At 37.7% G+C, this 12,824-nt stretch overlaps 1 protein-coding gene across 1 annotated transcript in view; it reads right to left on the bottom strand.

The window, feature by feature from the left end:
* Positions 1–12,824, bottom strand: part of LOC139725836 (uncharacterized) — a 104,335-nt gene that overhangs the window by 45,151 nt on the left and 46,360 nt on the right. The window contains exons 4-8 of the mRNA XM_071636915.1: positions 11,647–11,750; positions 8,302–8,353; positions 6,079–6,195; positions 3,709–4,251; positions 2,908–3,050 (exon numbers count right to left, since the gene is read on the bottom strand). Coding sequence (XP_071493016.1) covers positions 2,908–3,050; positions 3,709–4,251; positions 6,079–6,195; positions 8,302–8,353; positions 11,647–11,750 — 959 coding nt within the window. The remainder of the gene's footprint in view (positions 1–2,907; positions 3,051–3,708; positions 4,252–6,078; positions 6,196–8,301; positions 8,354–11,646; positions 11,751–12,824) is intronic.

Raw genomic sequence — 12,824 nt, 5'->3', positions numbered from 1 at the left:
TGTAGAAGTTTTGAAGCCCTCACCTAGTGCCATCACATAAAGCAAACGGAATCGAAATCGGGTTAGAAATGGCAAAGGAGTAGCATTTTGTAGCCAATGTACAATATAGGTCAAAAATCAAGGTCAAAGGTCAAAGAAGTCAAAGGTCAAAATTCTGTGTAGAAGTTTTGAAGCCCTCACCTAGTGCCATCACATAAAGCAAACGGAATCGAAATCGGGTTAGAAATGGCGAAGGAGTAGCATTTTGTAGCCAATGTACAATATAGGTCAAAAATCAAGGTCAAAGGTCAAAGAAGTCAAAGGTCAAAATTCTGTGTAGAAGTTTTGAAGCCCTCACCTAGTGCCATCACATAAAGCAAACGGAATCGAAATCGGGTTAGAAATGGCGAAGGAGTAGCATTTTGAAGCAAAATGTACAATATAGGTCAAAGGTCAAGGTCAAAGGTCACAACTGAAATTCTGTGTAGAAGTTTCAAAGCTCCCATGTAGTGCTATCATATAAAGCAAACAGAATTAAAATTGGCTCATAAATGACAGAGAAGTAGCAAATTGAACATTTTGATCACACACGGACGCACAGACAGACGGACGGACAGACACACGGACACACACACGTACGGAGCCCGTTTCATAGTCCCCTGCTCGAACTCGTTCGGCGGGGACAACAATGTTCGAGTATACAGAAATATGAAAAAATACAGTGTTTGAATAGGAGTGAGTGAAGTCCCATACATATTGGTGCAAAAGAAAACAGAATATATGTCAACAGGCATTCCTTCCATAAGAAGTATAGTGCATTAGTAGTATATTATACAATATAACATAATGTCTACATGTACGTCCCATAATCTCCATATCAGTTCTAACTTGACAAATTAATCTCTAACAACACCCAGGTCCAAATCTCACCAACACAAAAACATTTCTGTCTTCTTCCTACACCAAATGGGAAATATCGCAAAGCACATATTAATATCATATCAATGGCATTCATCCAGATGTTTTTCAAGTTATTACATGGCCTTCATGAGCCGATGAACAGATACTGCCTGCCAGGCACTGTAGAGCACTCCATCTGTCTATAATTCTCCAGATTTAAAACACTCCACCCAGTCACCTAGAGTAGACTGGGTGGGTGATCTTTCCTTCTTGATCCTGTATTAGTCATCCCACTTTGATACTAAAATGTCACATCACTCTTGTCTTACTCTGCACATAAGTCACATTCACACACACCCAAAATTAATGGTTTTGAAAATCAACTTTTGCATCGCGAAGAGAATAAACTCGTAATTCATATGTACACAAAAAGATGTGCTGATTATCACGACTGGCAATGCAATGCAAAAATCTGACCCACAATTTCTTTTTTTTTTAAGCATTGCAATAATTTCCCTTGCAGTGTGTGAGTGCTTATGTCAAGCGGAGACTTTTGCAATATTCTAAATCCCATAATACATATCAGTATGCCCATGGTCGTGTTCCAGATACTGTTGATTTTGTGTTTGAAACTCTCATGATAATATGTCCCGCACAAGTGTGAACGATGGCAAATAAAACAATTTTCTGCATCACAATGCAAACGCTGATAACTCTTGTGTGTGAATATGGATGTAGATATCAGGCATGGATCCATGTGCAGTATGTTTAAGCCCTTCAGATGACACTGCAAAGATGTCAAGCCCATTGCTGCCACTTTTTCCTCGTCATAATACAGACATCAAAGAACATATCCTAGAGAACTTTTAAATCTGCATCAGAAGAGAACTTTTAAATCTGTATCAGATCTGGAGTAACTTCCTAATTTTTCAAAGGTGATTTGAAACATGGGTACTCGTACACAGTCAATAATCCTATCAACCACATTTACTGACAAGTATAAGCAGAAAGAAGCAAGGGCAAACAAACAAAGTCAGCTAAAATCTAAACGGCTGGCAAAGAAATACATGCTAACAGGGCAATGTGTAACACAATAGGACCACCAGATTAATTCAACTTTGAGCAAAATCTTGTCACAGTATGTTGTGACCACTTGAACAAGAGCATGGGGACTAACAGGGCAAGCTATGGGCCCCTCAAAAGGGATGCCTTTATCATGTGAGCATGTTTAATAGTTGCATTGTACAACTTACGTACAGTACACATGATATGTCACTGATGCCACAAATTCTCATATCCAGAAAATTAAGAACATACATACTATAATGTAGATGTCAATGTTTGTGTTACATTTCGAAAATAGAGTGGAGTCAAGAACTTCAAAAGAAATGCATCAAAAAATGATAGCTCATCAGTCGCCTCCATGTATGGAATATGTACTACACTGTATTTGAGTAATGCTTGTCTATTTCAGATACCAATGAGATACTTAATTTGGCAGTCATGTGTTCTTTTTTATCAAACTTTCACTGATCTGCTGCTCTTATTTCTTGTACTGGTTACTCAAACACAACTGTCTCTTTGGAACACTTTCTTTAAACGAGCTGCAGAAAACTATAGATCTGATATGTAAAGTTGAGGTTCAAACAAAAAATTTATACAAATTTTCTGGTATCTGGCATTTTGCCCGGTAATACAAGAGTCGATGTGAAAGGGATACACTCCATCATGTGAGCCACACAAAAGATGAAAGTCCAATTTCTCTATATACGCATATATCGGGTTTTATTGGATAATATACTTGGCATAATGTGCTTAGCTCCATATTAACAATGACTTTCAGATCTAGTCCATACCACAGAAATACAAAGTAGAATAAGAGGTGCTTATAATGCCGGAGCGAGAATTTGCAAAATGCATCCCTCGCTTGACAGCTTCCCACACAACATGACAATTGGGGCATCCAAGCCTCGGTCCCAAGACAATATCATGTAGAGTAATTCACATGCCATTTAAGGAAGTACTTACTTCTCTTCCACGATCTCCCTGAAAGTCTTGGGTTTCTTCTTGCCTTTGTTCTGCTCCGCTACCTCCACCTCCTCCCTGAATGCCTTCCTCTCCAGGACGTTGGAGGCCACCTGGTTACGCTTCATCTTCCACGAGTTGAAACTCTGCCAACACAGTGACATGCATAAGAAGACATGGATTGCAAAAAGAAAATGGTAAGGACATGTTTCATATTTACAGACCCTACACACAGACAGACAGACAGGCAGACACTCACACGACACACACCCATGCACAGAACATACCAAGTGCATAATACAACTGTAAGTGCATGAAAGTGGCACATTGGCACATACAACTTTGCTCTGAATGCAGTTTGAATCTTTAACAAAGATTGATATTTTGAAAGTTTTTACATATCAAATAGTTCATTTTGAATTAGTCATGCATAATATACTTGGAATATTAAAACTTGGAGGACAATGTTGTCCTGAAAGAATCATTTTATATCACTGAGAATATAATGCATGCATCATGTATTTCTTCCTTCATACCCAGGGCTTAAATTAATCCTAGGCCACCAAAGGTCATGGCCTTAGGCATTCTGATGTCCTTTGCAGAACTTCTTATCTATCCTATAGTAAAATAAATGTTTGTGTGTTTTTTTTATGCCCTATCCTGTAAAGATTCTTAACTTCACAATTCACAGCTCTACAATTACATCCTTTGCTGTAAAAAAAAAAAAAAAAATGCATCAGTCAGCACTATACACTGCAATGATTAAGAGGCTAGTTCAAGAGGCTAGTATGATTAAATTCTTACCGATCTCCACATGTCCTGGTCTTCATCGTCATCATCAAGGTCCTCGTACGTGGCACTGTTGTGATTGGAGTCCAATGCATTCTGCCTCAGCATCGTCACATTGGAGGACTCCGGCAGACTCAGGCTGCGGGTGTGCGGCTTTGCCGAGGTGGGAGGACCCTTGCGGCCAGCTCCAAGTTTCCTCTCCATTCTGCGTAATCGCACTGCGCTCGGTTGTCTCAGAACAACGCCGCTTCCAGTTTCATCTGGATTCCCGGCACGAGATTCGGTAGAGGCAACCGGTGCGTGATTGTCGACACCGTTTGCCCTCCCAAAGTTTGCTTGAATAGATTCCACTAATTGACCACGAACAGGTTTTATGGGTCCTTCTGGGTCAGCAGTCTGTAATGCTTTCAGATCAGTTTTCCACTTTGGTTCCTTGTACACTATCGTCTCGGGAAGATTTAAAAAGTTCTCCTCAAAGACACTATCAGATGGGTCGTCTTTCACCTCTTGACTTTCGTTTTGTTGATCTGTGCTGTTTGCTGTTGACTTCGGGGTCTCCTGCAGAAAAGGACATAGTAGCATTGCATACATGTTCACAAAAGTCTCTTTTTTAATGTGTCCCAATTTCTAAGCACACTGCTGTCCACTATAAACTCCCTATGTCGTATGACCATTGAATAGTATGGTACACAGAGTTCCTGCAAAGATAATGCCATTACTTTAAAGGTGAAGTGTAAGTTATTCCATGCATAATATTTCGTATTAGGTAGTTTGTCAAGCCTGATTTTTTTCCTACTATTTTTGTACATGTGATAACAAAAATTTGCATTATTGACTGCTTTTGCACTGTTTCTAAAAAACAAATCACAAATATGAATAAACTCTGTAACTTGTGTGGGACCCACTGCTGTTTTCTAGTGATTGAGATTTCCAACATATATTTTGAAAATTCAGGGTGCATTTATCTACAAATTTTCTGAGGCAGAATCCCAATCCTAAATGCATTTGAGGCATTTTAGGGTGATAGATAAATGCAACTGTGTTTTCAAATGCATTTAGAAATTCTGATTTGAAACAATATTCAAAGGGCCATTTGAAATGCGTTTGAGACCACGATCGCCTTTCTGCGAGGAGATAAATGCAATGCCATTTTGAAATGCATTTACATCTCTGAGCTGCCATGGTCAACTTTCAGCTGTTTCCAACTGCGGCAAACAGCCCCAAAATATAATGGAGTTTTAAAAAAACACACATTCAACATCAAACATTATCCCAGTTGTTTTCGATGCATCATTGAGCCTCAAGCGTTACAAGCAGAAAATTTAAGTCACAAACTACAAAGGTACAGGTTATATTTATACGGAAGCATTTCACTTGGTAAGACAAAGACTTTGAATTCCTATGATTATTCTTGTAAAAAAAAAGTTAAAGAAGATATATCATGGGAGGGTCCTTGATTTAACATTCCAGACAGAATCATCAAATAATGTGATATAACCTTGAAAGTAAATAAATCTTACACCATTAATGTTGTTACAACACATGGAATATGAAGGTAGAGAGAACTCAAAACGGAAGAGGTCATTTTAGAATGAGTGTGACTTTATCACTGTATGCTCCTCTCAAGATCCTTGCAAAAGATTATTAAACATTTCCCCATAAAATCCACATGTAAGGTCACTCTCCCATACGTGCAGAATTGAAAGGTTTAGACCTAAATCATGAATGCTTTGAGGCACCAGCTGTAAAAAAAAAAGTTTACTGCTGATTAAATGAGTAATCATAAAAATGCACATCTGTGATTCAGTAATCTATTAGATATCTATCATCAACATGGAAAATCCACAGATCAACATCGTGAATATTATGTTTTCTAAAGCAACATGCAGGGAGCCAAATGATTGGAAATTATGAAAACATATTCCTTTTTTTTTCTGCCCAATAGATATTCAGGTAAAATCAATAGCACTAGGATTGAACAGTAACCTGTGACACTATTTGTATACCATGACAGAAATTTTTCAGAAGTCCTGTTAACTTCTTGGTGAATGCATTGGCTGTCTTCCAACCCCTTCAGGATGTTGCCTTCTGAATGTCACACATCTCGGTGAAATTAGAGTTGACATCTGTTTTCCTACCTTGCCTCTTAATCAGACTGAGATACAAAAATGTACAATGTCCCCTACTGGCCTGAAAAAAAAAAAAAAAAAAACTGGTCACAGAATGAAACAACACAAAATAGACCAACACTACATGTACCTAGCTTCCTCCTTCTCCAATGGTTATATAACAAAATAAAAAGTCAGACTGTCGCGTGTCGTTCAAGGGGAAATTGGCAATCATTGCGGGACAGCACACTGTTTACAATGATCATCTGTGTCTTACCCTTGGTGTGTAGATTCCAAATATGACCGATTCAAAGGCGTATGAATCAAGCTTTGGCCCAGTGTATGATGGAATGTTCTCAGTGGCTTCTGCTATCCAGTACACAGTGGTAACAATCTGTAGAAGAAGAGGGTAAACTGCCATCATAAATGCATAAATACACTGAAATAACTTAACTTATCACAACAGCATAAACTGATACAAAAGATAATCAAACTACACTTTGTACCACTACAATAATGCATTCACAACAGGATGGATGCACTTACCCCCAGGGCCGCACACTAACCCATTTTTTTCTACTGGTCTGGCCTGTCCATCGGACCAGTAAGTACCCAGTCTTTCCATTTTTTACTGGTCCACTCCTGAAAAAGTTACTGGTCCGACAGTGATTTTTACTGGTCAGGGACCGTCGGACCAGTGCCAGTGTGCAGCCTTGACTTACCAGTGTGTGTGCAGGGCCACTGGTTTGTGTACAACAAATAATGTTCAAGTGTATAAACAAGTATGCAAAGTATCATGCTAAGTGGACCTACACAATTCATTTGGAGTGAATAATTCAGATCACTCTTAACTTTTTGAGGCATTAGTTCATGAGTGATTTGCACAGATGTTATTTTTACAAACAGCCTCATGCACACCTACGTTGTGTTAATGAATATCAGGGTCAAGGTATGAACAACTGTGTGTATGAGTCAAAGATGCAATGAACATCACTAGACATACAGCACTGACCTTCAAACAATAGGGCTCATTTAGGGGGTCATTGACAGAGCTCCTCACTTCTATTCCATTTCTCTGTCATTACATCAAAATTTGGCAAAACTTGGCAGAGCACACACTTGAAATGCAAACCAATAGTAAGGAAAGCAAGACTACACAACTAGTGCTTCAATATTTTGTTGTCTTCTGTACATTTTCCGCACAGTGAGTTCGCATGTAGGCCTATATACTGCGTACTGGTACATACAATGTGTACATTGTAATGTAAGTGAACAACATTTTATTCCAAATGCAATAACCATTTTCATGACAAAATCTAATAAAGATGTTAATGGTCCCAGATTTTAAGCACTCTAATTTGACAGAAAACTGCTACAAAGCCTGTTCATTCAAGGGAATATTAAGCCATCAAAATAGTAGGCCTACAGAAGTTACACATGTCGTGCAATCCGACCCCATCAGCCTCTTTTCTCCTTCATGTATTGTGCATATTGACCACCAGGAATGTTTTGACATGCCTACAGTGCACGAAGGTCATACCCCTTGTGATATGGAGCTACCAGTAGCTCCATGGACATACAAAGGGCTTGCATTGTATAGAATGGAGTCACAATGGGAATTTCGGTACAAAGTTAGAATAGATAGATTTTTCTTGCATTTGTCATTGAAAACCCTCTTCCACTGGCTATAAACATACCAGACATTTTCATGATTACAATGCAAAGAGCTCACATTCCATGACATCCAGGATAGGACAGCATAAACATTGTCTCACGGTACAGTAAATGCACAATGAACTCAAATACATTAGCACTACAGAAGAATGACCAATAAATGCATCATGTGTCTAAACTGTGTGTGTGTGTACATGTACACTGGATGTGTGTATCAAGGCTGCCAACATTTACCAATCAAATCAGGAAAATTCCATTGATAGGGAGATACTTGCATGTCACATGCATCTCAGTGGGCTCAAATAATTCCCAAAACTCTGATTTTTATCTTCCCTTTTTCAAACATGGTTGTAGACACATCAACATCATGTACATGTACTAGGGGATGCAAACCTTGTAAATGGCACTGCAGTATTCTGATGGCTGCAAAAGCTTTTTTTTTTTGTTTGTTTTTTGAAAAACAGTATTTTTACTGTTCTTCCAACAGACATGTATGATAATAAAATTTGGGAAAAACAGGATTTTCTATGAAACCTGCATTATTTTGGGTTTAAAAAAACAAACCAAAAAACAAACCAACAACACACTACTACTTGTAAATACAGCAAAAACAGTTGACGCCTCTGCATAATGTAAATTTTAGGATGCCTCAAGAATCAGAAGACTTGGCAGCTTTGGTGCATGTGCGTGTGTGTTGTGTACCTTGTATAGTGTACCCTGGGGTATGTACCCTGGGGTATGTACAGATGTTTTTATACCATTCTTCTACTTTTCAGCTGAGCATGGTCCAAAAGCTACAAAGTGAAAAATAAAAACACTGGCTTACACTCTTCAGCTTCTCTCTGTCTGACTTGGGCGAGGCTGATGCTGGAGACCAACTACAAAGATGTGAAAACAGGAAACATAGCATTCGTTAAGATGTGATGAAGATGTTCATTTAGTAGCAGAGGCGTGTCGTCCATTTAGTAGCAGAGGCAATTTCACACATTTGGGGCATTCTTACTACCTAGTTACTGTCAAGCGAAGTTTATAAGCCTTGCAATGCTATTCAGGATCTTACAAGGTACTATCTTACTGCTTACATAATGTGAATCACTTGAAACTTTGAAAATTCCAACATTCATTGACATTCTTTCCAACCAAGTCAATATCTATCATACATGTACACTGTATTATGTATGGTGGTGACATGCCAATTGTAAGTCATTATATCCGGGTCTGGAGACAAAATTCTGACATACTGGTACTACAAAATAGGCCCTTTTGGTGTTTTTTTAAACCGAGTAACTGTCAACTACAATTGTACCACTGCCTTTTTCCATGTGCCCCATTTGGTATTCAAGATTAAAGCATGCTAGCAAACTCACCCATTGACACACACACAATGACACATACAGTGAGTCTATAGAATACTGTGCTGCAGGACACCATGGGTATGGCAATCAAATTTCGCCATTTGCAAATATGTACAGTTTGCTCTTATTGGCTGAATATTGGTATTTGCACCCTGATTCTGGCTATAATCAGGGAAAATACACTGTTGATATCACATGACTGTACACCGTCACTTGGTATCATGCTACCACACACAGGCTGTACACACATAAACTCACATCTTTGCTCAGAGATTAACCTTCGCCCATGTACTCACAGCTACATACTGTATGTGAGCAAGTACAATTGTACCAAATGAACATTACTATACATGTATCACTTACAGAAAGGCTATTGTACACATATTAATCAACAGAACGTATGAATACTGAAGTTTGCCAGTAAATTTTAACTTTCAAAAGTGTTTGCCAGTAAATTTTAACTTTCAAAAGTGCTTGCCTTTGTTTAGCAAATTAGTTATAGGTCAGAGTATTTTTTTTCAATAGCCACCTTGCCCATGTACACTTTCACAGAAGGTGAATCGTTTTGTCTGTTGTTTCCACAGTAAGTCAGAGAGAGATCTTCATTGCAAAACAAAAGTCTCTGCAAATGAAAAATCAAAGACATACATGTACCCTTGCATGCATTTAGAGTAAACAAAAAATAAACCACAAAAAAAGACATCAAATCAATTGTAATTGATCTTTGATATGATAAAATGCAATAACCAAAGTTTAAGGACAGAGCACATCTCATTTCGTTGACAGGGCATGTGTTGACATTTTCTGCAGTCATTACTGGTTGTGTTTATTGACCTGATCATCACATTTCATCTTTTACATGAAAATGGTTCATTATATCATAATGACCTGTTGGGTATTATAGATCGCAATGTGGATACATGTGCATTGTACTATACTTTAAAGGTGTGCAACAATAAATCGAGTTTCCACAATAAAGCTGCATAAATTAATGCATCGCACTCACAGATTTCATAACAATTTAAAAAAAACCATACTTCTTATTACGGGAAGCACAACATAAAATCTCACTTCTGTAATCACTTTCCATTTTCTATAATAAAACAAATGTGACCTCTGATTCATCAAACTACATATCTCTGGTTGAATAGTTATGGACAGAAGTGTACTGATTCATCAGATTCTAATGTGTCACTCACTGTCTCCTCCCAAAAAGTCTATTAGAACCATGTGAGATTGTGTGGGTGCATTGAAAAAAAAAAAAATGGTCACTATCTATCATGTACACTTGGAACAACATACATCCACTACACTCTGCACACACCTCACAAAACTGAATTGCAGTCAGTAGATGTATACAATGTAAATATGCAGAGTGCTTTGGAGGGAGAAAAAAAGATCGGCCCTCCCCGGTAACCACAATATCACGAGCCAGCTGCCCTGAAATGGAATTTCAATTGATAATGAACGTATATCTGGAAAGCACATTGACGCTGGATGAATAATGCTTCAGCCGAGGCAAGACATCAATCAATAGCCCATTTCTCATATCGGTGGCAGCTATTGAAAACCTATCAAGTCTAAATTATTCTGTCAGATGTTCAGCAGAAATACACAGTGGCACCTCAACAAATTTGCCTGTCAGTGGGTATGAAGCATGCTTGAATGTGACCGACCCTCATTTTTGTCCACAATACTAGTGGGGCCTCAAATAAATGAAAAGAAGCTAAATTAATCTGAAATGACGACCAATACAATTATGAAATCAATACAGAAAAAAAAGGCTTTGAAGATTCATATTGGAACTTTATCTAACATCTTAACAAAAGTGCTGTATGATGTTGTAATAACTCTTACTTTGTACATGATCAAAATCTTTGTTGAACAACCATTTCTTATTGACAAAAAAAAAAGTGTCATCATGAATAGAACTACTTGTACATGCTATTCTGACACCAATGTTATTGATGTTTGTTTTTTTCTTTTTACTACATGCACACATATCCAAAATTACTGTCAGGTTGACATTATGATATGTTCACATGATGATTAGCACTTTTTGTGAACATGGACACAATATTTCATGAAGCATTAAGACAACAGAAGTCCTCAAGAACTGGTTCAAAATAATAACATACAAGTACAATGCATGGCCTATAGGAGCTTTTGAAATGATATGACTTCTTCTCTTCATGGATATTAAAAACACTGACATTAACTTTCTCCACTCAATTTCACTGTGCAGAGTCAGTGTACCAACACAGAGGAGTGACTCTGTTGAAGATGATGACTGGGGGAAGTTTTGGAAAACATGCTGTATCAATGGCAACATCATTATGACCTATATGACATGAAAATGTCCCATTCTCATTTGCACAGTACTTTGTTTTTGTTCATTTTTTTGTGTGTTTGTTTTTGTTTACATCCACCCCTGGGTTTTCCCAGGCCTTATGGATCGTCAGGTTTATAATGGCCAATGTAATATACTGGCTAAAAAAGCTAAGGATATACAATTACCACTGCTCTCTTCTTTAAGAGGCAACACACAGTGCATAAACTGACACGACTGAGAAGATATATGATACAAGGGAGTCACATGATCCGATATGGAATGTTACTACAGACTAAGAGAATAAGGAAGAATGTGTGTGGAATGTCTTGCTCATTTCTGCACAGCCTGCATCGAATTCCCCACTAGCTTATCACTCAATGTCGCACTTTACGCCCAATGCGACCCCATGAAATCCCCTGCAAGGACATCCAGGGAAACACAATACCCCATGCCTAGTTTACGGTTACCATGACGATAGTCTTACCTCAATCTCCTGGAGGTGCTTTCTAGATCATCTGGAGCAAATAACTGGGAAGGTTCCAATTCAAGTTTTTCCTTACAAGCCTTCAAAAACTCCCTGACATTTTCCTGCAAATCAAACGAAAGAAAAGAAAACAAACATTTTTCACATTTTGCTGCAGAGAAGAGCAGACATTGCACTGATAGTCAGGAGACTTCACGGAGGAATTTACACTTCATATTTTTCTGTTCATTGAGCTTTTCCACACAAAAACCCAAATTGCATTAAATTTAAACATATAATGCGAGATCACTTTAAGGTTTGACTCAGTTAGACATGAAACATAAAACATGGTAAGGTTAATGTTCAAACATAGGAATGCTGCTGATGTTCTGATCATAGTACATTATGTACGTATTGCTGAAAAGGGAAGAAATAACTTGGTGAGAGCGAGATTTACATGTACATTCATTTGAGGCAATACAGAAAAATATATATGTACAATGAGTCCCATTCAGCTTTTACCTTTGTCCTCAAGGAATTTTGCCTATAAAAAGTACCTTCTCATCTATACTGGTAAAAGTATGGGCCTACCTCATGTACTCATGTACACGTACTGTACAGTAGTACACTCTGTATGTATATATACCTTGGCCAAGTATAAACAAAATCGACGATAAGCTCTATCATTTTTTATCACACAAACCAGATTTAAGGCATAAAGAATAGACACTACAGGTGGATGGACAAACCCAAAACATACATGCCTTCTTAACACTTTGGCAGTAGAGGCATAGAATGTGAGGTACACAGAAAACAAACATACAAAGAATATTTCTTTATATACTATATGCCATATCAGAAATTTATACAGGACATGGAATAGATAGACTAGCAGTATACAGAAAAACTCAAATACCAAATTGGTTTGTAAAATAGGATAGAACATGGAAATTATTTTACTTAGCTCATAAAAATATACCATTCATAAGCTTCTGTTGAATATTAGGGAACATCTTGCCTTCAAGTGTGGTTTGATATGTTTTTCATCACTACACTATGAAATAATGGGAAAATTCTATATAATGTATTTTGAGGATTTTTTTCAACACCTAAATACTGACTGTAATGATACATGTACATACAGTACCATTGTAACTCATGAAACAACTGTCCACACTAACAACAAAAAATGGAAAGTT

The sequence above is a fragment of the Diadema antillarum genome, unplaced genomic scaffold (assembly GCF_040938485.1).
Source record: "Diadema antillarum isolate AM-2024a unplaced genomic scaffold, OU_Dant_1.0 seq00000061_RagTag, whole genome shotgun sequence".
NCBI lineage: Eukaryota > Metazoa > Echinodermata > Echinoidea > Diadematoida > Diadematidae > Diadema > Diadema antillarum.
This window is presented reverse-complemented; position numbering and strand designations above follow the sequence as displayed.